The 25,269-nt window shown below is 47.8% G+C and overlaps 1 protein-coding gene across 4 annotated transcripts in view; it reads left to right on the forward strand.

Annotated features, from left to right (window-relative positions):
• Window positions 1-14,427: 14,427 nt before the first annotated feature.
• LOC144159582 (uncharacterized) overlaps window positions 14,428-25,269 on the forward strand; it is a 36,801-nt gene continuing 25,959 nt past the window's right edge. The window contains exons 1-3 of one of the 4 annotated variants that reach the window (XM_077691165.1): window positions 14,428-14,497; window positions 14,623-14,688; window positions 17,638-17,733. In XM_077691165.1, the coding sequence (XP_077547291.1) occupies window positions 14,679-14,688; window positions 17,638-17,733 (106 nt within the window). In that variant the 5' untranslated portion in view covers window positions 14,428-14,497; window positions 14,623-14,678. Of the gene's footprint in view, window positions 14,689-17,637; window positions 17,734-25,269 lie in introns of all 4 variants that reach the window. The other 3 variants (XM_077691167.1, XM_077691164.1, XM_077691166.1) reach the window with 3 other exon arrangements.

Here is a 25,269-nt window from a genome sequence, read left to right on the forward strand (position 1 = left end):
GCCCAGGTGTCCAACAAAAATAAAAAAGTTGTATAAAAAAATCACCAGTAGTAGAAAAAATTTGGAATATATATTTTGTGGGAAAACACTTCAGAAACCCGTCCTCGAAAAAAAATGAGTTGTGCGGAACGAATTGCCAGCTATAAAAAAATGCTAGCACGCGTGCTTCCCGTACCTTGTGGTGAAGCCCAACCTCTATTTTAAATTTTGCAATTTTAAATTGTTCTTTAGAGAACTGGTGGTTCTATATTATTAAAGGCCCCAGTTAGACCCCACGTGATGTAAAACACATTGTCGATTATTATGACCATCCACAATATTCAAGGCAAACAAGCGATGCAAAGAAATCCGCTTGGAGTTGAAAAACAAACTCTGTGGTGGATGCTTGTTGACGTTCTGATCATCACTTATCAGTCGGAACTTTCATTGGCGGTTTATCATCACCCTCTGACTCGCTATTGTGGACGTGCTTGCAGGAATAAGGTGCGATGCGCTGGAATCGTGCCCGGCAAGCTTTCACCAAGCGGCTGTCGCGCTATGAAGAGAGCTCAGCACTACGCGCCTCCCAGGGCCAATATAGAAGCGGCTACTACATTGCAGTGCCACCTGACAATTTCCAAAAGAAACAATATCAAGCCTGTTGGAGACTTCGTCAGAATGGACAGTTCTACTAAGAACTGACACTAAACCTCCGTAAATGCCCTCGTACTGAATCGAGACCGGCTGCTCAACAGCTGGCGCCGTTTAAGCCCCATTAAAAGCGTTCTCCTCGTCTGAACTAATACCCAACGGCTTGGTGTTATCTTTCGACTTTCAGCTGAAGCTGTCATCGCAGAGGTAAGGCGTTGGTAAAGTGGACGCACGAGTGGCGTGCTTGTTTCAAGGAGCAGTAGTGGTAGTGTACTATAATGGGCAGTGTGCTCACTGCCGTATCCTTGCGCCGCTCCGCTGGCTCTGCCGTGGCGCACTCATCGACTTCCACGATGCCCGCCAGGGGCGCTGACGCTTTGCTTGGCTCTCGGCTTCCAGAAGCCCTAGGATTTAAGGGTAGCACAAAGGAAGTTAACTTCAAGGTTGTCGAGGCGAAGAAAAGAAGATTAGAATGCTGCTGGACGAAAAGCAGAGGGGAATATTGTCTAGGACAACTACCACCTGTAACAGAAGAAAAATATTTTGTGCCGCCTAATCAGTTTTTTTTGTGCCTGCCCTAAGAGCAGCGCTAGTATTAAACGAAGGGTGTAAAACATAGATATACTAGTTATTTCTGGTAAGATGACATGTCATCACCCGCTACAAAGGAGATACCACTACCAATCATCCTCATCATCATCACGCACCTAAACAACTTCTCTTGGGTCGTGTTGACGCACGGAGACGGTTGTGCCGGTTTTGCAATGGTTCGCTGCGTTCAGTTCGATTGTATTGACGTGGGTAACCCGTGTGCGTGTTCTGTGCTTTGCGCGTGGCTCATTGTGTAGTATGTGTGCGTGAAGATGCCTAACCGCCGTCGAAATTACTGTTTTGCGCCCGGTTGTCGAACTGGGTACAGTCCTAGCAAGGAGTACTGTTGGGCTAGTTGGTAGGACATCATTATAATACTATAGCGCAAAGAACGGGAAGCGAAGACAAGTAAGACGACAAGTAAGATAAGTAGCGCTCGCCCCGTCGTCTTACTTGTCTTCGTTTCCCGTTCTTTGCGCTATAGTATTATAATGGGTACAGTCGTGTGCGGCATGCACCGCAGGCGTCTTTGTTCAGCGTCCCGCGTGATGAAGAACGGCGGAAGAAGTGGGAGAGAAATCTCCACCGTGCAGATAAGAAACTGTATTAGTCTTGTGCGGTCTGCGAACGGCATTTCGAACCGAGGTTCGTTACCAAGGACTTCGTGCCCCATATACGACCCAGAGGTACGCATTCCTCGTGACAAACCGATGCTGTTGGAAAATGCCGTCCCCACGATTCTATCAAATTTGCCGCAGTACCTCACGAAGGAGATACCAAAGCTAAAAGGAAGAGGTAAGAAAATGACCATGCAGCCGCAGAGAAAAAGAGTCGAAGCGCACGCGAGAGTACTGCACGGAATTTCCACGGGCTGCTGTCGGCGCTTCAGGGGGGAGAGAGAGAATAAACTTGATTTCAAGGAATATTAGTGATTATGCATCATGAAAGCGATGCTGGTGGTGAGATCGCGTTGATGGCTGTCAGCATGAACTGATCAGCGACCTCGGCAGCCCTGGCGACCAAGCGGGCCTGTAGGTCCGGGCCCGAGCTGCGCAGCGCGGCCTCCCACCGTTCCTCGGAGGGTATTTCGGGAAAGGAGTTTTTCGGGCAAGCACAGATGATGGGGAATAGGGTGGCATGACCGCCACATAAGCAGAAGGCCGGAGTAGGGTACAAAGTTGGGTGGACGTGCGTCATGACGGCGGGATTTGGAAAGGTGCCTGCTTGAAGAAGTCGCCACGTGTGAGCCTTAGAATTATCTAAAGTTTTGTCCGCCGGAGGATAGGTCAAGCGGGAGAGGCGGTAGTGCATAGTGATGTCGTGAAAACAGACCAGGCGATCCCGCGCAGATCTCGACTTGGCACACGATGACGTTCCAGCGGAACTCGAGCATTGTTTGTCGTTTTCTCATTGTTCAAAGACCCATTCCAAGTACGCATCACCATCATCACCATCCTGACCTTAACGGAGTGATTTATTACTCGTCGACTTACCCTGAAGAAGGCGTTGTCACGTCCGAAAAAGTTGCGTCGTTCCTCTGCGATAAACCTCCCGATGGCTGCTGCAACGTGCACGCGAGAGGGCGACTGACTGAGGAGCGCATCATTAAATGTCAGGAAGAAGCAGAGAACGTGCTGGAAAGCGTGGGAGCTACTGAAATTTGTGTTGGTGCTCTGAATGCCACAGATTATGATGCCTGCTTTTTAACAGTGGGTCTCCAGAAGCAACTCAAAATCAAGCATGCGACGTATTTTAACGTCAACTGCAGCGGCAAAGTAACAACCAAAGGTGGGTATTGACATTCACCCGATTTTGGGTTTATCCTTTGACTGAAGCGGTGCAGTTCTATGTTACATAATTTATTACTTGCTGGGGCATTCGGACGCCTATAAATACTGGCAGTGCCACGTCCCAGTAAGAATTTGCAACAATTTCGACGCATTTCTATATTCAGGTGGACACTGCATGAACTGCAAATACTTCAGGAAGGCTCTCTTGATAAGGAGGTCCAGAGTTCGACGAACACCTTCCAGGGCTTGTAAAAGTGTCGCCCAAAAGCGGAGGTTCTTCGCACGTAGAAACAAGCGCCTCGCCTCACGGATTTCCGCAATGAGTGAAGATGTTGAAAATATGCGGGCATACAATGCAGCAGTAACCGAAGAGACCCTGAGTGAAGAGATTTCGAAACTTCGCCAGAAGCAACCAAAATGTGTTAGACAATGCTTTGCCGCAGCAGCAGCAAAAAAGAAAAGCTTCCGCTACAGTAAACTGCGGATCCTGGAATGCGTTATTATGAAGATGAAGAGTTCCCGCCTTTATAACCACATGAGGGACAATAAGACACTCGCCCTTCCGAGCAAATCAACACTGAAATAATAATAATAATAATAATAATAATAATAATAATAATAATAATAATAATAATAATAATGACTTTATTTGGCATCAAGGATACATGATGCAGGAGACCTGCAGAAAAAGCTGGCGTGATGCCAGCTTGACAAGGCCGCAGGCCCCCCTCCCTCTCCCCGAACACATGGCAGCAGCCGTCACACTTTCATAAAAATATTCCGGATCATACGCGTGAAATAAACAGGTCTACTACAAGAAGAATCATTACTGTACATGTGTAATGAAACGAAACGTGTAATGCTTGAACAACATATAGTTTCACAAAATGCGAAAAATGTAGGCGCATTAGCCTTTAAAAAAAAAAAGAGAAGAACCATACGCGTGATACATACAAGTGAAGCATACGAGAAAGTCTACGAGAAAAAAGAAAAAAGGAGCAACAAACACTGTACAGGTGAAGCGCATTGGTGCGTATAATGCTAGAAACAAATAATCGATTTCGCAATGCGAAACACAGGCGTACTTGCCTTGCAAACACAAAAACAGCATCATAAAGAAAGGAAATGCCTAATTGATCGCTTTGGCAAACACCACAAATACATTGTCATTTTCCGAAACAGTGAAAAAAACAAACAAGACACCACCAAACGTATCGCAGGAAAACACAGAGCAGTATACAAAAATACAAGTCAATAAAAAAACAGGATACAAAAATACATTTTTAGGAAAAGTGCAAGTAACAGAGCAAGTGATCATGTCGCCAGGAGAAAATGACTTCGTAGTTGTTTAAAGGTGACTTTTTCTAAGTCAATTTCTTTATCCCAAAGTTCATTTAGCAATCGTGGAAGTTTATTTCCCAGCGATTGAAGACCGTATGTGGTTCTAAAGGTTCGAACATTCCACATTTCATTCTTTCGGGTATTATACTTAGGCTGGTTAAGTACTAAATCTGCCAACTGCTTTAGAAACGGGTTACAGTTTTTGATATCTTGCTCATATTCCTTTGACAAAATAAAATCGTACATTTGTATTACGGGCATTAAGTTGTATTTTTCAAATAAGGAGCGCGTATGATAGGTACTTGGCACGTCCTCTACCGCCCGTAAAAACCTCTTTTGAAGCTTATGAAGTTTGTTTAGGTTTTCTTGAGAAGTTAGAGCCCAAACTAGATGGCAGTAATTGATTCTTGATAAAAATAAGGTATTGTAAATTAACAACAAAATATTCCGAGGAAGCAAGTGCTTGTTTCGGTACACAAGGCCGACTACCTGAGAGACCTTGCGTCTTGATACATGATTCTGTACAGGTCAGCATTTGGCTTCAGCAAGAAAGTGCTGGCAGAATTGAAGAACAAGACGAAGACATGGACCCATTAAAAAAGTACGGTGGGCTTCTTGTAGATGACCTCATCTTTTCAGAGCATTTATCTGTGAAGCAGACAGGTTAAACAGATAGATTTAGGGCAGTTCCCCTCTGCAGCAGATAGGACCACACATTAAGATCACGGCATGATGATTCTGTTTGTACCGTTTGCCGGTGGATGAACGCAAGTGATCGGGACATTTGCAACCAGAGGCAATATCAAAGGCGATTTTATATTTCATATAATGGTCGAGGCCACAGGGTTTACTGAGAAAAGCGGGCTTTATGATGACTTTATAACTTGTGACGGAGCCACTTGGAACCATCGGATGTGGGAAGTGCTCGGACTAAGGGGAACGCATGGCAGTGTGAAGTGCATTTGCACTTCACACTTGCACTTACATTTGCCCACTTGCATTTGCTGCAAAGGGGAGAATATGGTAAGTCATTGAAATAAATGAAGAAATTTGAGACAGAAAGAAAGTGAAGGAACAATGCCCGCTGGGTGTGATCCGTACCCATGACCTGCGGATCCCACCCAGGGGCATTTTTTTCTCCACTTTCTTTGTGTCTTTCAAAATTCTTCATTTATTTCAATGACCTACCACATTCTCCCCTTTGCTTTCCGAGGCATTCTTCACTGCTAATCCTTATTACAGATCAAGAACGTAGAGCATCTCGCGCTCAACACCTGCCCGAACAAATCCATGACACCTACTACACGGACGCCCGTTTTGTGGAACATACAATGACTATGGCATCGGTTGGCCCCTGCACAGCTCACGTACAGCATCACGTCAACGTCCCCTCGCCCACAGCTGCGCAGAAGCCATTATACTTCACCAGCATCGGACCGCCCACATTACAGTCCGCACGGGCACTCCGAGGGCACTACGAAGCTTCTCCACGAACGACATTCCATCCCCTGTCCACACTAGCCTGACAACATACACGCACGCTCATCCCCACCTACACGTTTTTTCTCGAATGAATCCCTGGAAGGCATAAAGGGTAATGAATGAGCTCACGCTCTGTCCCACGACGCTCATTTCCCGGACAGCCCTCATCCGTGGCCTGAGGAATACAATCCAAAAGAGAATAGAGCAATGCATCACAAAAAATTCCCCGCATTTCCCCGAGGGGAAGAATGTGAAAGTGCGAATGCACGAGTTGAATTTGCGCGGTTCGGTAATGTTCGCGAAAGAGAGATCACACACACAACTACAAAGAAAGAAAGATGCATTTATTCACAGACACCTATTTGTGTTGTCGTTGTACTTGATTGCTAGAGCGGATCTCAGCTTTGAAATTTCGTGTCAGTACTCCTCTAAGCAGGTGCATTAGCCCTTCTCACGCCCGATTCTTGGCCAATCCCCCACGTGGGTATGTGCCATGTCAGCGGCCAGGCAGCGCGCGCCCATCTCCCCCCGTTGCCAAGGAAGACGAGGAGATTCCTGGCCAATCCCCCACGTGGGTATGTGCCATGTCAGCAGCCAGGCTGCGCGCGCCCATCTCCACGTGCGCGGACATCGCCGGTGGACGCAGGTTCAGGGTCGCTTAAGAAGTGCATTAGCACTTAAAAGGCGCCGGCAACATCTCGGCAACCTCCGCACAGCAAGAATGGTACTTCCCTACCCATCTAAATTCATGTCACGAAGACACGCTACATATATTAGACAGGCGCAAACATTGTCCCTCCCCTGTGATCTGTTCCTCCACTACATACAGAAGTCACCAGCCGTCCGCACTGGCAGGTATGCGGTGGTGGCTATCCGAACAATGTACATATTGGCGCTGTGTACGGGTGACCTCGTCTTCCATATTTCTTTCGATCAACCCCTTCCCCCCTGATATTCCCTACTCGTGGTCTAGCTGGGCCGCTCCCCCCGAAAACCTACGGGCAGCCCTGTGGTCCCTCTTGGCTGCTTACATTAAAACACTTTGTGCACCTCCGCCAAGGCGGCCACCATCGGAGGACCGTGGGGCACCCTCCTTCCTCCGAGGACTGATAACTCCGCGGCTCGGACTTCAGTTGCCGAATAAAGTTTGATCTATTTCTCTTATTTCTGTCTTAATTCAACGAGCCCATCATTTTCCCATTCTGATTCGCTACATGCATAGCGAAGGCCTCTGTTCTGGAAGTCTTGGTGTCATAGATAGCTTAAAGGGACACTGAAGTGAATTTGTCAAGCTCCCGTTTTTGCTTGCACTGCGTAGACTGGCTCAAATTAGCACACTTTTCATCGTTTATCCGGTTGACAAATCTGTAATTATTTTACAAAGCGCGAAAGAAGAAAAACTACTATGCGCGGTTTGCGGCGGCCGCACCAACTAAGGCTGTGACGTTCAGAGGAGGGGCGCCGTGATTGGACGATGCCCAAGGTTAGCAATCACACAAGTTTCGGTTTCGGTTTCGGTTCTGTAAAACATAACCAATGGCTTTGTTGGATGGGCATTCTCAATATCTCAGTAATCATCGTACCGCGCTTCTGCCATGTTGTCGGCTGTAAAATGCACAAGATAAGCCTCCCAGGACGGCTTGTAGTCGTAGCATTCACTAGCCGAGACCTACGCAGTGCATGAACGCCCCCCGCGTACCCGCAGACGCCCAAATGTCATGCGCTTTTCCCCCATATTTGGAGCTTGCCTCCCTCGTGCCTGTATCGTAAAAAGCGTGTTCGCACCAGGCCAAGGGTCTGTTCATTCTGGCCTGTGCCCACTGCCTGCAAGCAGTCGGTGCTTATGGCAACAGCACGCCAACGAGAACTCGCTAGCGCGCCAGTGCCAGCCTGCGCGCGTTTTGTGAACTAGTTCGTGTAGCCATGAACGTTGCGGCCCCAAAAAAGGTGAACTCAATATAAAAAACATCGGCGGAAAACAAAAAAGTTAACTTACAAAAAAAAAGCACGTACCCGCGGGGATTCGAACTCGTGACTCGCAAAACATTTGCGGTGAATTCCTAGCGCCCCAGACTGCGAGGCCACTTTTTTTTTTTTTCTTTATTGCCTGCTTGGCGACAACACAACACGCACTGTTCAGTACACAAATTACTAGCTCCAGCCACCAATCGGCTGAAGGGAGTGGCTTAAAACATCTTAAATTGCGCTAGAACATCCAGAATGGGTAACCACTCAGGCTCTTCCGGCATCGCTCGATAAACTTCTCTTATATAAGCAACGCTTTCAATGAAGTACTCTCGCACTGTGCGAGCATCCTCTTCGGCATTTTGAACCGCCATGCGAGTTTTCCACATAGAATGCAGACTAAGTGCCATGAACATATCACAGGGCACGCCTCCATCGTTGTTTACGGGCAAAAAGCGAATGCCATAAGGCGTTAATGGTAAGTCTTTTTTCAGGGTTCGTTGGAGGATGTCCCAGTGAAACACCGCATCCCAACAGTCCAGAAAGATGTGCTCAATTGTTTCCAGCTTTTGGCATAGTCTACAGTTAAGTGTCCATGGGTGTACATATAGTCCTTTTTCCTGCAGCCAGGGTTTTACTGGAAGCGTGCCGCTATGAAGTTTAAAGAAGAAAGATTTAACAGATGAACGTACTGGCATTCGTTTCACTCTTTTTAGAACATCTTTTCCTGAACCCACTGCATATAACTGACGATAAACCGGAACAGGCAGACACACATCAATCATATCTTTGTACAAACGTTTTCGCGGTACACTACTCAAATACTCCAAGGAAAACCTAACCCTTAAAATCCTAAAAGCATCCACAACTTCCCGCAAGAACCCACGCACACGTACACATCGCATTTCAGAAGTTGAAACTACATAGTCTGGAATGACATCACGTAGTCGGGCTTGTACCACAGTACGTAGAAAGCAATCTCTCTGATCTCTCAGAAACATAAACCTAGAAACTATTTGTCGGATAAACAAATGTGCCAGTCCCAATCCACCACTTTTCACCGAGCGAAACAAATTAGTTCGACTCATGCGCTCCCAACTTGAGCCCCACAAAAACACCGCAAACACTCTGTGCAGCTTTTGTATGTTCCTTCTTGACATACAAATCGCCTGTAGGACGTACCATACCTTGGCAACAGCAAACACATTACATACTGATGCACGGGCAAACATTGACAGATCCCTTCCCCCCCATTGTGTTAATTTCTCTCTAACTCTATCAGTTTCTCCGTCCCAGTACCCTCTAGCATCCTGGTAGTTTTCAAGGGGGATGCCCAGATACCTGGCCGGAGTTGTCGTCCAAGGCATGTTCTCGAAAAACACTGGCTTACTTTGCCAGTCACCATGCCAAAATCCTATGCACTTGTTCCAGTTAACTGCACTGGCAGACAACTCGCAAAATCGCTTTAGATCTATTGTACAACCGGTTTACACTTTTATTTAGTTTTGGCATTTCAAGTCGCTTAGGTGACTATTTGTTGTACTGCGATCGTGCAGTAAGCGTCGCCCGAGTTTCCACAGTAGCTCACGTCTAGCAATTGCATTTCGTAGACGGAAAAGCGTTCGCAGATGCGTAGTCGTGCTGCTGACCGCTGTGCTTGTTCGCCCAGCGCAAAAAAGTGCTTCCCGCGCCCTAGTTTTACGCTGTACGGTAAAAATATCAGTTGATTTTATTTGCTTAGTACCTATATTGACTTCGCTGACTCTTCTCCCGCCTTCAAGAGGCCTTATATTTTCCTACTGGCGTACCAGTCAGCGAAGCGTCGCATGTGCAGCGCTTGTGTGAAGCGACCTTGACTTGGAGCTAGATACAGTGTACAAACAAACCAAGTAAAGAAAGGCACATTCTTCCATTCACAAACGTGTCCTGGCTTCGTTTCAACTAAGCGAACGAATTGCGACCAAGCAATTTTTTTTAACCTCCTTGATTGCGACGACCCGCCGGCGGCCGGCGGACGAAACGCTGGGCCGACTGACTCTGTCGGCCGGGGAGCCGTGCAGTAGCGCAGCCGTGGCGCAGCCAATTGCCAGCTCATCCCATCCTGACGTCACACGAAAACGCCACAGAAAATGGGCGAGCGTAAAGAGAGGAGGACAGCGTTTTCGAATTAGTTTTTCTACTAAATAAAATCGCGTAAACGCGCCTAGAGTGGTCGAAACATGGCCTGGGGACTCCGGACTACAATTTGCGCTAGTAATCCCGCAATGTTTACATATCACTTCAGTGTCCCTTTAAGAGGGTTCAATGCTGATCGACCACTCTCGACATGTTGTAGGCACTCGAGTCACGGCCCGGGGGCTAATTAGAAGGTTCCCTTCACCCCGAGCAGTCCGAGTGGCGCTGGCTACCACCCCCAAGCGCAGGAAAAAAATACCTTAACATAAATAGCCGAGAAAGTGGGCGGGAGCACAGCCCCGCCGGTAGCGTAGTGGTCATCGCACCATCCGCGTATTCTGGAGGTAGTGAGTTCGGATCCCATCCAGCGGGCATTTTTTCTCCACTTTCTTTCTGTCTTTCAAAATTCTTCATTTATTTCAATGACCTACCACATTCTCCCCTTTGTTTTCCGGGGCCCTCTTCACTGCCAACCCTTATTTCTGTCTTAATTCAACGAGCCCCTCATTTTCCCATTCTGAATCGCGATATATATATATATATATATATATATATATATATATATATATATATATATATATATATATATATATATATATATATATATATATATATATATATATATATATATATATATATATATATATATATATTGGCCCTAGAATTCAAGACTATATGATTTGAACTCTTCTGTGTGACCTCAGCAGAAGAGAGAAAAAAAGACTTCGAACTCTTTTTTTTTTGTTATTACGCAAGTACGCCCTCTGACATAAACTAAATGTAGTCAAGTTGTCCCGTCTCCACAATGAAGTCCAGAAAGGGCTGGTATTGGGGACCACGCGTGCAGCGGCGGCGGTCAGGTGGTCGTCCTGGGTGGTACCCGAGGGCCCTCATGTGCCAAACTCGTGCTGCCTGTAGACCCTGGCATGTCCCCAGGAGGTGGTCCAGGGTCGCTTCAGTGGCAGAGGTTTTGCAGAAGGGGCATGTTTCTGAGGGAACTTGAGTCCTCCGTTAGGCCTTTATCGACGAGGTAGCAGCTGCGCCCACGTGGATTCTCCGAATCGCCACCTTCTCGCGGTGGGTTAAACCGGCAGGAAGGTCCGACCCACGCGGAGGAAGGAGGACACGCGTGGAGCGCCGGAGACCCCTTGTGAATGATGAGGGTGTCACTCTGCTTCAACTGGAGCACGGGTAGCCGCCTAGTCACCCTCTGGGGATGGCAGGCCGCGTCAGCGTCAATGTGGGCAGGTGTCGAACGTCTATTCCGCAGAACTCGCACGGGGCACCGAAATGAGTGCACAATGCGATGCCCATCGCAGGTCAAGTCGAGCGACTTGGCGGTGCGTCGGAGTCCCGGACTGCCTGTGCGGAGTCTGCGTACAGGTGAAGGCATGACGGCAGGTTTATGCGTAGGCGAGGCTCTAACGAGGATAGCCCATACCGGATGGCCAGCAGTTCTGCCATGATTGAAGGAAGGTGCCTCGGTGAGGTATGAGCAGGTCTGCTGCACTTCCGGATCATTGGGGCACACGAGGCTGGTGTGCAGATTTTGGGCCATTACTGCGTCGACGTACACTTGCATTGCACCGGCTGTGCCATCCGATTCCGAGGGAAAAAGGTTGGGCTGCAGTGCGCCTATGAAAACGGCGTATCCGGATCAGTGGCCGGCTCTCTGTGGGTTGGCTTCAGATCCAAGGGGGAAGGTCAGGCGATTTTTGTAATGTAACAGGCGACCTAGAATCGAAGTAGTGAGCCAATGCCGCAGCAACGGGAACTGTTTGAATTTTTAGGCGACGTGCCCTCCTCCGCTGTTTAACAAGCTCGTACAGGGTGTTCAGCTGAGCCTCCGCTTGCAGCGTTGGAATTGGGGTCAGTCGAGGAAGGCCTGTGATAACTCGCATAGTCTCTCGGTTTACACTTTCCAATAGGTCCCAGTCCCTTCGTGTGAGACGCTGAAACTGGGCTTGGTATATCAGCCGGGGTTGCAACTTGCAAGACAGATCAAACTAGGATGCGTACCATGCGACTACAGTCACCACCGGTCTTCTGAGAGATCCGTCGGAAGAGATGCAGCGTCTTGGAGGCTTTAACGCGCACGGAGCGGATCCATGGAGCCGCGGACCTACAGGCTCCGCGGACCCGGAGGCTGGAGCTAAACTCCAAACACTCGCATTGACGATGTGTGATTGAGGGCACGGGTGTTTAAGGTCAAGGTGAGGGGCGTGTGCGAAAGACGACATCGGCCCCACCTATTCGTGATCGACATGAACGTCGTCCTTGCAGCCGAAATGCTCCGTTTTGTCTAGGGTCGCATGGAGGCCTGCCTGCTGTCTGTTCAGATCTGCATGTACTGACCAGACTGCAATGTCATCGGCGTAGATGAGAAAGAAAATGTCCGGAATGGTAGCGAACTGCCACGCGAGGGGAAGGAGAGCCACAATAAACAACACTGGCGCCAACACAGAACCCTGAGGTACTCCCCTTTCAGTGGGGAAATGCCCTACTCGTTCCTTGCCGATTCATATAGAAAAGGTACGACTATCGAGGAAAGACCGCACTAAGTTGCAGACCATGAATGAGACTTTCAGCTGACGTAAGATGTAAAGATTGCTGAGTGACTGACATGGTCACAAGCCTTTAGGACATCCATGGTTAGGAGCGTTCGTATGCTGCGACCTCTGCCACCCAGAAGTACCATGTTCGAAAGATGTTCGAGGCCATCTTCTGTACCAAGGTGTTGGCGGAAGCCTACCTGAGCTGGAAGATACCACAGGTAGCGCTCAAGTCACTAGGACAGGCAAATAGCGAGCATACGCTCCAGCAGCTTGCAGATAGTGCACGTCAATGTAATCGGTCTAAAGCAAGGACTAAAGTTACCCATGCGGTCCACTGGCTTGCCTGGTTTTGGTACCGGCACCACTTCTGCATGTTTCCAGGAAGCTGGGAGCTCATCTGAGGCCCAGATGGCGTTGAGTGAGTCAAGCATCCACTGAAGAGCTGGGCCATCAACGTTCTTGAACACTTCATAGGTGATACCATCTGGTCCAGGAGTTGTGCGCAACTTTGCCTGGTCGATGGCGGCCACAAATTCCGACATTGTAAAGAGCCCTTGTATGCCATCAATGTCCACCTGAGCTGGGGACGCACCTGATTCAGGAGGGAGGTGAAGCTGGCAGATGAATGGTGGTGGAGCCTGATCGAACGCCGGGAAGAATGCCTCGGTTAAGTCTGGTGCAAACTGTTTTGGCGTTTTCCCGGAGGCAAGGCATGCAGTAGTGGCAGGGTCCGGTGGTCGTGCACCTGCTTCCATGCTGCGGAATGTCCGCCAGATGGACGATGTCGGGGAGGACGGTCCAATGGCCGCACACCAATCTAACCACTTTTTCCTAGAAATGCGCTTCTCGTGGCGGCGGACAGCGGCTGTGGCACGATTTAAAGACGCTCGAAATACTGGCGATCCTGGATCCCGGCTCAAAGCCCGTTCAGCACGACGACGAGCTGCCCATAATCGAAGGAGTTGAAGGTCAGGAACAGGCCTAGACTCGTCCACCCAAAACAGGCAATGCGTCGCATAGGGTTCTAGGTCGAGAGCTGTCTAAGACCCTCCTAAACAAGTCCCAGTCAGTCACACGACATCGGCGCCATAGGCATCGTTGGGACACTGGAGCCAAACCAAGACGTAGGGGATAGTGATCACTGCCCCAACAGTCTGGCTCACAGTCCCATGAGACCGGAGTTACGCCAGTCCACCAGGAAAGGTCCGGGGCATAACGGGACGCGCGAGGATGATCCCAGAGACGTGTCGGTATGTGCTGAGCATTGAGTAGCACGAACTGCTGGCTTGTGAATGTGCCTAACACTCCGACACCACGCGCACTGGACGAAGGGTAACCCCTTTCAAAATGTAGTTTTTGGCACCAACCTACTAACTGATGAATTAATTGAATAATGCCCGTATATTAATCGGATTACTATTTTTAATCGATGCCCACCCCTGAAAAGCTCATGCTAGCGCCGATTACCTTGCCATAGCCAGCGCATATCGCAATTCGACACGAATCGTCAGATGAGCTGCTCGTCGCTAGACTCAGTTAAATGGGCAGAATGCCTCGCGCTTTACGTTCACATTTATTTAGCGCGATGGGATATGCGGCGACGACGCTTCTCGCTGCCGACGGCACGTATCGACGGCCGGCGTATGGCACCGCCGCGCCCTCCCGTTTGAATTTGGACCGCGGCGCCCTGGAAGCAGACGACGCGCCTTCGTTACTATAGCAACGGAGCGCATGCGCGGAGAACACTGCTGATCGTGTGAGAAAAACCTCCCAAAAGGCTACGTCTCGTGCCACACATGTGGTACGAGACGCTGCCTTCCAAAAAAGGTGGATTTCTCGAAGAAAAGCCGCAGGATGAGTATCCGCCGGCACTGCCGGCACCATCGTGATCGATACGTGAAGTGGTGACGCTGTCGACATCTGGCGACGGCGGCAGCGGTGAAGAAAAGAAACGTTTGACAGCGAAGTGTGCGAACTACAATTGCTTCTTCCAACCGCTGTCGCTTTTAATTACGTTGAACACTACTTAAGCATCATTCCTCGACTGGAGGCAAGCATATTTTCTGATGTGTTGGTTCCGCTGTCGTGCTCAGGGCAGCCGGGGCAGCGGTGTCCAGCCGGTCCAGCGACGCTTTGACCTGACCGCGGCATGGCCGAGGGTGAGTGTGTTTACAGGTGCGCCTGGACCTCGTTTTTCCTGAGGCGCCTTCTTTAATTCTTCGCGGTTTCCGGAGCGCCAGCACTCAAGCTTCTGATACGTGATCAATAACAGCGCAACTCGAAGTGTCCTGCCTTTTCCAGTATTCCCGCTGTTATCATAAAACAGTACCAAACAACCCAGCTTGCAACACTCCTGCTTCTGATACATTTCCCGCTTCCTCAGCCGCGTCGGTTAACTGTTGTTATGCTTGCTTGCTTGTGTTGTGCGGGATTATTTACTGCAATAATTGAATTTCTTTCGACCAGTGCCATGATTCCAGAGTTTCCTTTTAGAATTTCAGTATTGTTATGCTTTTGTTTTCTTATGTAGCCTGCTGTCTCCTGTTTTCGAAATGGCAGCACTCTCAAGCTCGTGATACATTAGCTTATGCCAGCAGCTGCGCCGTTTTAGTTCCCGGTGCTTTTGGTTCATACGGTGTATCGACTCTTCTTACGACGAAGTGGTGTGGGTTCGCGCTTTACAATATCCTGTCTCAGTTATCCGAACCGACAGAGCGAACACCGTCGGTAATGATTGTGTCCGCTGGGCCGTAACAGCGTCCACATTCTTTTTTTTTGGGGGGGGGAAGTGGATATTTTGCCGGCTGCCGGCATTTTGTTCTCACGTGAATTATGCCAGCACAACGGTTGCGCTGCCGTCGTAACTGGCAGAGTGCCGGCAAAATTACTGGAGCAGAAAATGCCGGCATTATTTCACTGTGCCAGAAACCGGCAATTTCTGGTCCATTTAATTATGTCGGCAGCCGAAACTTTTGCGGAAAGCGAGTACACTGCCCTGCGGGGATACACGGCCGGAAGCAGAGGTCTGTTGAATTGACTGCCGGCAGCATATATCTGTACGGGTGAAAGTGCCTGCCGGGCAAAATTTCATTAATTATGCTGACCACTTATCAAACCGAAGGACTGTCAAATGGGCTAGTTGGTACTTGTTGTCAGCACGTGTCCTGTCTCCCATTTTCTAAGTCCATTGTTGTTTGGCTATTTTTCCCATCATAAACTATGGTGCCAACACTATACTATGGTGGGTCCACCATCGCAAAGGGTGCTGGCATTACAATTCAGTATATGCTGGACACAATTAGTGCATTATACAGTAGTGAATGCACCAGCGCATTTCTGTACAGGATCTTAACAAGAACTGGGTATGCCCGGACATTGAGTTCTGGGATTTGTGTACTCTGCAGAACGAGCTTTTTCTTAAATAATTTTAGAATATTCAGAAGGTGATCCAGAATAGTTTAATGATTTAGTGCTGCTAATTTCCCGTCACAGGAGCTCACGGCGGGTCTGCCTTGCAGGCCGTGAAATGTCTCCATTCCCTTCACTAGTTCACGCATGGCACTCCCTATGAGGAGGCCGATAGCCTCCTTTATACAATCTATGGGAGTCGTCGACAAAGTCGTCGTCCGACGAACCCATTCCTTTCTGTGGTGTCAGTAGATAAAGTTATCTAGTGACACTAGCCGGTAACACAGAACATGGCCGGTAGTGCCAGTGCCTACGTTACTAGATAGGTACGTTTTACTAGTGCCAGCAGGAAGAGCCAGCAAAAAAAAAAGGCGAACCAGAATTGAAGCTTTGACTGACGTCACAGAAACAGCCAGCCAATTGCACGATACTGCCGGCGTAAAAATGTTCGCGGAAAAATGCGAGCTGCCGGCAAAATATCCACTTCCCTCTTTTTTTCTTTTGGGACCACGTGGCTTTGATCAACTTTTTTGTGTTTTTCCTGCCCTCACATTTTTTTCCCCTGTTATATTTCTTTGCTGCGGTGTCATTGTCCGTGGTCTTCATGTTAATTAACTAGTTACTGTAGCACACGCATTCCTGGTGTCACTGAAATATCCGTAGCCAACAGTTCCTGTGTTAAAGCGACGCTTCTATGTCCCACTGGTGGTATCCGTGCGCGCCACAAAACGTTTTGCCGGAAAGCCTACTTTCTTTGACTACGGTGATGATTGTGGGTGAAGTGAAGAAAAAACGCCTCCCGGGCTCGGAATCGGACCTGAGTGTCTCGCGATATAAAGTTGACGTCTATCCGATTTCGCCATTCGGACATGATCCAAGCCGTTTGGATTCGATGATGGCTGCGTGAATGGGCAAATCTAGAGAAATCATGCACCCCTCTGTCTAATGATGACGATAATTGAACATGAGGCTTTGTGTGAAGCCAAATGGCGCAAAAGGGTCAGAGTTAAAGCCCCTGCAATCAAAAGTCTAAACTGCGTGCAAGTCAGTCCAAACCGTCTGCGAGTCAAACTATGAACTCGTACGACAACCGTGGAACCTCACGAGAAAGCTTCGTGTTCAACCATGGTGGCCGTTTGGAGGGGTGCATGGTTTTTGTTTTGCCAGTCTACCTTTTCCTTGCTGTTAAAAGCCTCAAGTGACTTAAACACTCAGTAAATACTTCGGTAACACTTCCAAATCCTGTAAGTGACTGTAAGAGAAAGTTTTCCAAGTCATCGAGATATTGCTTTTATAACTGTGGCAGTTGAAAGGCTTTCTTTAGATCTTTCGGAACAGAGGGATCTTCCTGTGGTGCACTTCTGCATGAGGCTTCTACTGTGCAGAAGGGCTTCTGATAGTTTGCAGAATTCCATTTCATTGAAGTGGTCTTATGAGTGCTCGTCCAAGGTCGTTTTATTGATGGGTGTTCCATCAGTCATCTTATGAAATTTGGGTTCTCTGCATCATGTATGTTTTTCTCCCCACTTGCATTTTCTATCTTGATTTTTGGAACTTGTGAAACATCATTATTATCCTTATTCGAAACCAAACTCAAGTGTTCAGCCCACTTGTGCTATGTCCTGTAGAATGAAAAATTCCCTACTTTTTCAGTGACTGCTGATAAGCTTGTGATCAACAGGTGTGAATTTTCCACCCAGGGGCAAAGCGTTGCCAGGGATTACACCCGCATCAGTCTCGTGCTGCGGAATATGGGCCCAGGAAGACTCTTCTTGCAGTCAATGCAAGATGTGCAGGTAAGTGCAACGAGAAAGACCCATAGTACTTGGTACTTCAGGTGAGCTTTAGCATGGCTAATGTTGAACCTATATAAGGCAGTGCCATTTTTAATCTGTTGTGAACGCATTAAATGAAAATCATTCTTGCCCTTAACTAAGTGCAGCGTGAAATGAAGACAGATTTCAGTCGCAAGGACTTTGCTGCAACAATGGTTTGCTGTATGGGTCCATGTATTTTGTGATAAAATCACTGGGATGAGGTGGTAGATGGCTTTCTCGTAATGGCCAGCAATGAATTGTGGCAGCTAGAAAAGCATTAATGCGTTTATTCTTTTCACTTTCAGTGCTCAAGAAGCAACAGCAGTGTGCATGCTAAAATACCTGCTTTGCATCACATAAAATTGCATGCACCATTTCGCAGTGGCCATGCACTTAAATGTTGTTTACAGTTGTATGTAAAAAAATAATGGCCTTATGAGTTCGGTTCTATTAATTGTGTAGTATTATTTCGTGGGCATGGAACCTGAGAATGATTGCACGTGTTGAAGCCTGGCAAGTTTGGCTTCTGAGGTAGCACCAAACCATGTTGCCTCAAAACCATGTAAAGGTCCGTTCACACTTGTGACGAAAGCGAGCGAGAGCGACGGGAATTCTGTTGCGCGACGAAAATTGGTCCCGACCATGCGGTAAAAATGATCGTCGCAGGACAAAGCAACGGTATTCCCATTGCTTTCGCTTGCTTTCGTCGTGAGTGTGAACGGGCCTTAACACCAAGCCATGTCATGGCCGTGGTGGCTGCGGCAGCCGCTTTTTTGATGGAGGCGAAAGGCAAAAATGCCCGTGTTCGAAATTTTTGTGCACGTTAAAGATTTCCAGGTGGTCAAAATCAATCCGGAGCCCTTCACTGTGGCGCGCCTCATCACCTATGTAGCGTCGGTGCGTTAAACCCCATAATCAATCAAACCAAGCCATGTTTGCCGTAATTTCGCTTGTGCCCAGTTTTGCTCAGACTCCATTTACCGTATTTATTCAAATCCAGGCCGGCCCCGATTTTAAGCCGACCCCGAAAGTCCGAAGCCACAAAAAAAAAAAGCCGACCTGGAATGTAGACCGAACAAAAAGGTGAGGTCAGGGTTCACAAAAAGAAAACACGTTTATTGAGCATGAAGATGCGGTGCTCATTCTGAGTCATCATCGCTGCTAGCCTCATCGCTTTCTTTATCACTGTCATCTTCAAACAGTGCGCTGTCCTCAGTACCATCAAGCGCATTTAATATGCCGCACTTTTTGAAGGAGCGCATGATCAAGGTTCCAGGGATGGCGTCCCACGCTACAGCTACCCAGCCTGCCACCTGCGAAAGTGATGCGCGCTTGATGTGGCCCGTTGCCGTCAGCTCATAGTTTTCCTCGTCCAACGAAGTCAGCCAATGCCATATCCATTTCATGGTGACAGCCTTCTCGTGGTCCGGTGAATGCCATCCTCGTTGCGGCACACGCAAATATCCTCTCCCGTTGCGTCCTCCAACGACGGACATTTTTTTTATCCACGCCGAAGTCCCGCCCGGCTTGAACATTCGACGGCAACTCCGCGGCTAAAACAACTTTTCTTTTAAAAGCGGCACTATAATGGCACCGCTTGTTTGGTGCCATTGCGCTGTCAAAATCCGCACTATCCGCACAGTTCAAAATGGCGGCATCGCCCCCAGCTATGGTATGGTGTCTGGAAGGGGAAGTGTGACGGGCGGAAGCGAGAGGCTGCACAGATCAGCGATTACAGCTCCTAGGTGGCGCCACAATGGAGGAGGGGAGCTAGCGCTAGCGCCGATACGCTGCCACCGAAAGTACGGAGTGCCGGCGACTGGCATTGCGTTTCTTCCGAAATCGCCCTTGATAGGCGGAAATTTGATTTGTGTCCGTAAGTATGCTACGCAAAAAGGGTGCAAGCTGTTCCTCAATTGAAGAAAGGACGATGTAATTTGGAACTGGCGCTGACACATGTTGCGTGCAGACGACTTCGTTGCTACGCTGGTTCTTTCGCGTCTTTCGGCACCTAAGCAGACGAGCTCCTTTCATTGTCCAGAGCTAGAACGGCTGTCTGTTCGATGCAGTCATTCACTAACAATGCTGCGCCTAGATATTGATCCAGGTGCATTGGTAACTTCCGCCAGTATTTTATTGCCATATCGCGGCAAAGGCAGTTTTCGTGCGCATGCGGGCGAGCTTGGAGCATGAACGCACACTGAATGATGAAAATAGCGCAAAAAGAAGAAGGGTCCCATAACTTAGACAAGAGCTATCTTATCTGCGTCGTGCAAATGCCTCGGAGGCATTGGCGGAGGCATTGGTCGTGCTGTCGGTCTTCCTTCCGCGCTATTTTTCATCGTGAACGGGCACCAACTTCCCCAACTCAGTACTGCACTTTCAAACGTGAATAAGACAATAGAAATGTACACAAAGAAACGTAAACGTAGTAGCTTCTGGAGGAGGAATACAAGCGATGTTGAATAACACTTTTAAAGGCACCTTCAAAGCGAAATAACCTGGGATAGTATCAACCTTTCCCGGCCTATGATTGAACTTTGCTTTTCGTGTTTCAGCTCTTGATCGCGGTTCATTTGTTACTGATGTAAAATTACTTAAAACGAATTGTCTGACATCCAAGAAAACTTGCAATGTTTACAATAGCAAATATAAGTTCGCTGGGAATAAGTATACATATATATATACACCTGCAAAATAAGTACACACAAGCACAATTTGAAGGGCATGTTCCAGTTTATTTCTTGCATACACTTCAATAAAGCATGTAGAGAGCATAAATGTGAAAGCGCAACATCTCCGAAGCTTTAAATGATTTTTCCTCCCGGCCGCGGCGGCCGCTTTTCTGGCGGAGGCGTGCAAAGCAAAAAAGCCCGTGCGTTCGAGATTTCGGCGCACGTTAAGGATCCCTAGGAGGTCAAAATTAAACTGGAGCCCTCTACTACGGCGCGCGTCATCGCCTGTGTAGCGTCGGCGTTTAAACCCCGCAATCAATCAATCAAATGCTTTTGCCGGCTGGCGGCTCAACTCTTTCCTTATTCAGGGCCTTACAGTGAGCCTGACAACAGGCTTGGTCGAATTTTAGGCAGCTTAAAGAAGCGATGAAGTCATGCATGCTGAACGCATGAAGTTTTATCCTATGAGAAAAACATTGTAAACGCCTCCTATAGCACCAATGCAAGCTTGCCGTCCGTAGCTTTGGCGGAATGATGTGCTTGAAGGTTTCGCTACATTCCTGCCAATGTCGATCGACAAGGAAAACGCACAACATACATTCAAGATGATAAATACGGTACGCGTACAAAACAGGCAACATCCACAGCACAACACCACAGGACAACACGCTCGGCTGAAAGGTGAACACAACACCGGCGACGCATGCGACGACCCTTCCAAGGCCGCTCCTGGCCGCTCCCCTCCCTCGTGCAGCGCCCCTACCGGACTGCAAGGTTTTCATCGCGTTTCGTGCAGCAGCCAAGCATGGCGCGCATATAGCGCCCGTCACACTTCCCCTTCCAGACACCATAGCTATGGCCCCTTAAGTGGCTACTGACCCGTCTAGTAATGGCTACAATACTTTCTTTTTCTAGGTGGCGCAAGCTGCACGCCACTTCCCTCAATTTTACTTGGAAATTGGCGCGTTTCAAAATCCTCGAATTCAAGCCGACCCTGGACTTTGATATATCAGTATTTCAAAAAAACTGTTGGCTTAGATTTGAATAAATACGGTATGTGTATCTTTGGTGGGGCACTGTGTCCAAGGTTTTATAGGGGGCGATGAAGATGACACACAACTTTCTTTTATTCAAAAGTTTCCGGTTTTATAGTAGCCTCAGCACTTGTCCGGCAGAAAATCATGCTTTATTCACTAAGGAGTTTCACAATTTAGGCTAAAATTTTATCTCCCACTGCATCACATATTTCATGCCATTAGCTGTGTTAGAGGGAGGGGCCTGAAGCAGAAATTTAGAATGTCAGCTTCATTTAGTCTTCAAATGCCAGTATCCACCAGGAACAGGGAAACTGCTAGCAGAACATGCTAAAATGTTTTTGGTTATCACACCTTTCTAGATGGCATAGCGGTGCTGCTCAGCATAAACTAAGTCTCTAGCTCGGCAAGCTCGGCGATTGGTCAGTTTACTTCTGCACAAACCTGTGTGTGCTGTTTTTGTTACAGCTCATGATAAACATTTTGTGCAACATTGATTCGGACTAGCCAGTCGGGGTCACATAAGTGGCGGTGTTGCTTATGCCAGTTGGCCAGTGTCATGTCATAATCATCATCTGCAGGACATTCATTATGTGGGGTTTTCGTAGTGTTCGTCAGTGGTAGTTGTGTGTCGGAACTGAGCGTACCTGTTAATTGGTTTGGAACTTTTAATGTTTACCCCACCACTCTTGTGGCTGTACCGTATTTACACGTAAATAACGTGACCTCGAATATAACGCGAGGGGGACACTTTTGGCCCTTCGAAAAAAAATGTATTATTACGCATTTAACATGAAGTAATGCGAAGATGTCACGAGGCCCACCGACCTCGTGTGCAAGCTCTCTGGCTTTGTGTTGCACAAGCTCAACGTTTACGGGCAAAAACTGGCCGCGTCGTTTGCGGACGAATTCTGCCGGGTCATTCTCGATTTTACAATAGCGGCCATTTTTGGGTCCACGAAACACTTTACGAGTCGGTGCGGCTTGAAAAATGCGGTCACGACACTTCGTCCATCCTCAGATACTTTCCTCGCTTAGTCTGAGATGCCACGCCGCACTTCAGTTTGCCTGTTCTTCCGACAGCAGGATTGCTCGTTTCTTAAATGTGCCGGTGTACTGATTTCACCTGTTCATTGCAGCGGCTCACAAGGCAGAAGCAAGTATAAACAAAACAGAGCCAACGCTACGTTGCATGCGCACGTTAGCTCTTGCCGCTGGACCAGACCGCCTGGTCATGTGACCACTACCAACGTAGCTAATGGTGTTCTCGGGAGAAGCCGTCACCGAAGTTGACACCAAGAGCAGCGAGCTCTCGGCAACAAAAATCTGAGGGTAGAGCAGTGGGTTTGCGGCCTACATTCCAGGCATATAGTACGAGTCGCTTGCCAAGGATGAAGGTATTTGAAGAAAGGCAACAAAAAAAAGCTTGCACTATGTTCAAGCCCGAATATAACGCGAGGGGCGTTTTGGAGGCACAAATCGCAGGAAAAAAATTCGTGTTATATTCGTGCAAATACGGTAAAAGGAATACACAATAAATTTATAGTGCACATAGCTTATTTTGCAATCCTATGGTCCCTATTTAAATTGAATTGGAGTTTGTCGGCATCAGCCAATCGCAATAGGGCTAGTGTGCTGCTACTTGAGCGGCACAGGCAGCGCCTCCTGGCAGCCACGGCGGCATATTTTGCTCGTACGGGGCAGGCGAAGTCGGCCGCCGCAGCGACCGAGGTATCGCAAAACGGCTTCTTAATGGGTGAAAAATACGCAATTCTTCCTTCTTCTATATTTGTGTATGGCTCAGCAATTACAAAAACAGGGCTGAAACATCGTCGAAGAATAAATAATTTTCTTTTTTATGCGATTATGCGAATGTTATTAAGGAGAGCGCAGGCTCTGCTCCAAGAAGCCATCTGATTACCTCAACGCTTGGTTCGACAGTTTAAATTTCGACAGTTACTAACATTAAATAAGCGTTTTATCTGCTGCTGTGTGTCATGCGTTGGACGCACTGATGGCTTATCTCATGCACGCATCAATCTGTGGACAATTTCTGCTTGGCTCTCGTGGCTACTCATGCAAACAGCCACCGTCGCCGTGGGTTAGGCCCACCCGTGGCAGACAGCCTCCATGCACCTTCCCCGGGGGAAAAAAATAAGAAAAAAAGAAAGCTGACAAGTACACAAAACAAAGAATTATGTACGTGAAATATCAACAAAAGTAAGGAAATTTGTAGAGAATTGTACGTTTGCTGTGTATCGATTCCTACGGCGCTTCTGTTCATCTTGAGGTTTTTAATTGCAGTCAGATTGGTGCTTTTCCGATTTTTTTCGTGTTTCTGTTTGCTTTTCCTGGTTTGTCATTTTAGAATCAATAAACTGGTGAGTGCAGCGAATTGGTTTTCTTTTTGTTTCATTAGTTCATTTACAGCTCTTGATATTTTTAGTTTTTCTTGTACAAATAACGTACGTTTACACTATTATACGACAAATGTGTTAACTTCGCTAATTATGCCCTTTTGTGCACATGCAAGGCGTTTAGGGTTTGGTGCGTTAATAATTTTTTCCGTTCGGGTTGTACCGTATTTACTCGCGTAATGAGCCCACTCGTGTAATAAACCCTCCCCCCACTTGTCTTCTTGAGAATTTACTTTTTTGTCACTTTCAATAAATAATGCAGTGGGAATATGTTTTTATCTCAGCATGGTTGCTGATCCCTTAGACCATCACAGTAACTTGGTATCACGCTACAGTATGCACAGAAATGTTAAAAACGCATTCTAACAAAAATAAATCTCAACAGTAGCAAGAGACGTGACTGCGAATGCCGTGGCTTACAATTTAAAAATTGTGTGCTTGCGGAGCGCCACCTGCTGAACGCAAAACACACCTTGCACCGTAAAAATGTTCCTGTGGGCGAACAAATCACAAAACGTACTCCACACTCCTTCTTTGTTCTTTATTGCTATGGCTCGTTTTGGCGGCAAGCGAACAAAGCACTAAACGTACTCTGCACTCCTCTGCTCTTGAGGTTCCGCGACCGTGCCTTTACGCTCGTGGTTTTGCTGTTCGGCTGTGTTCCGACCTTTTTTTGTGCTCCTAGTGCGCGCCGTTCTTATGGGCCAGTACATGAGCTACACAGCCGGATTTAAACTGAAGGTGGTGGAGCATGTGTTGATGCACATGGAAACCGTGCGGCTGGGCGGCACTTGTGTATGCTACGGGCGGAAACGAGGTTTTTTGGGCGGGTAACAGACATCGCCGTGTTTCTTGGGTCCAATGAAGGGAAGTTTCCCGGTGTCGGAAAAGAAGTTTTGGACTGCCTTGATGGCACGCAAGATGGTGTGCTGTGGGCCGGCAACAAATGAGAGGCAGCAAGCAACTTTAGTAAGGAGGACAGCTCCATGGCGAGGAGGGGCCCACTAGCATGTTCAGAATAAAAAGAAATTTTATTTCATAATTGCCTGCGTTTTTTTACAGAAACGGCAAGGCTCTGACAGTGCTTCTCTTAGCAACTTTATTGTATGAAATTGCAACCTTTAAAACTTGCAATTTTTTCCCGCATAATGAACCCTCCCCCCAAATTCATGCTGAATTTTCTGGAAAAAAAGTGGGTTCATTACGCGAGTAAATATGGTAGGTACTTCCCGGTTTTTTTGTAGTTTTGTTCCATTAATCGTGTGATTGTTGTGAATAAGGTACACTTTTCGACATAGCAAGTTGACGACACGTTAACTTCGCTCCCCAATTGGGCGTTATTGTGTGAATGCCAGGCATTGCACAGGTTGTGCTCGGGGGTATTGGCAA

This window comes from Haemaphysalis longicornis, unplaced genomic scaffold, assembly GCF_048455015.1.
Source record: "Haemaphysalis longicornis isolate Haplotype H1 unplaced genomic scaffold, Haemaphysalis longicornis Haplotype H1 scaffold_10, whole genome shotgun sequence".
Classification (NCBI taxonomy): Eukaryota; Metazoa; Arthropoda; class Arachnida; order Ixodida; family Ixodidae; genus Haemaphysalis; species Haemaphysalis longicornis.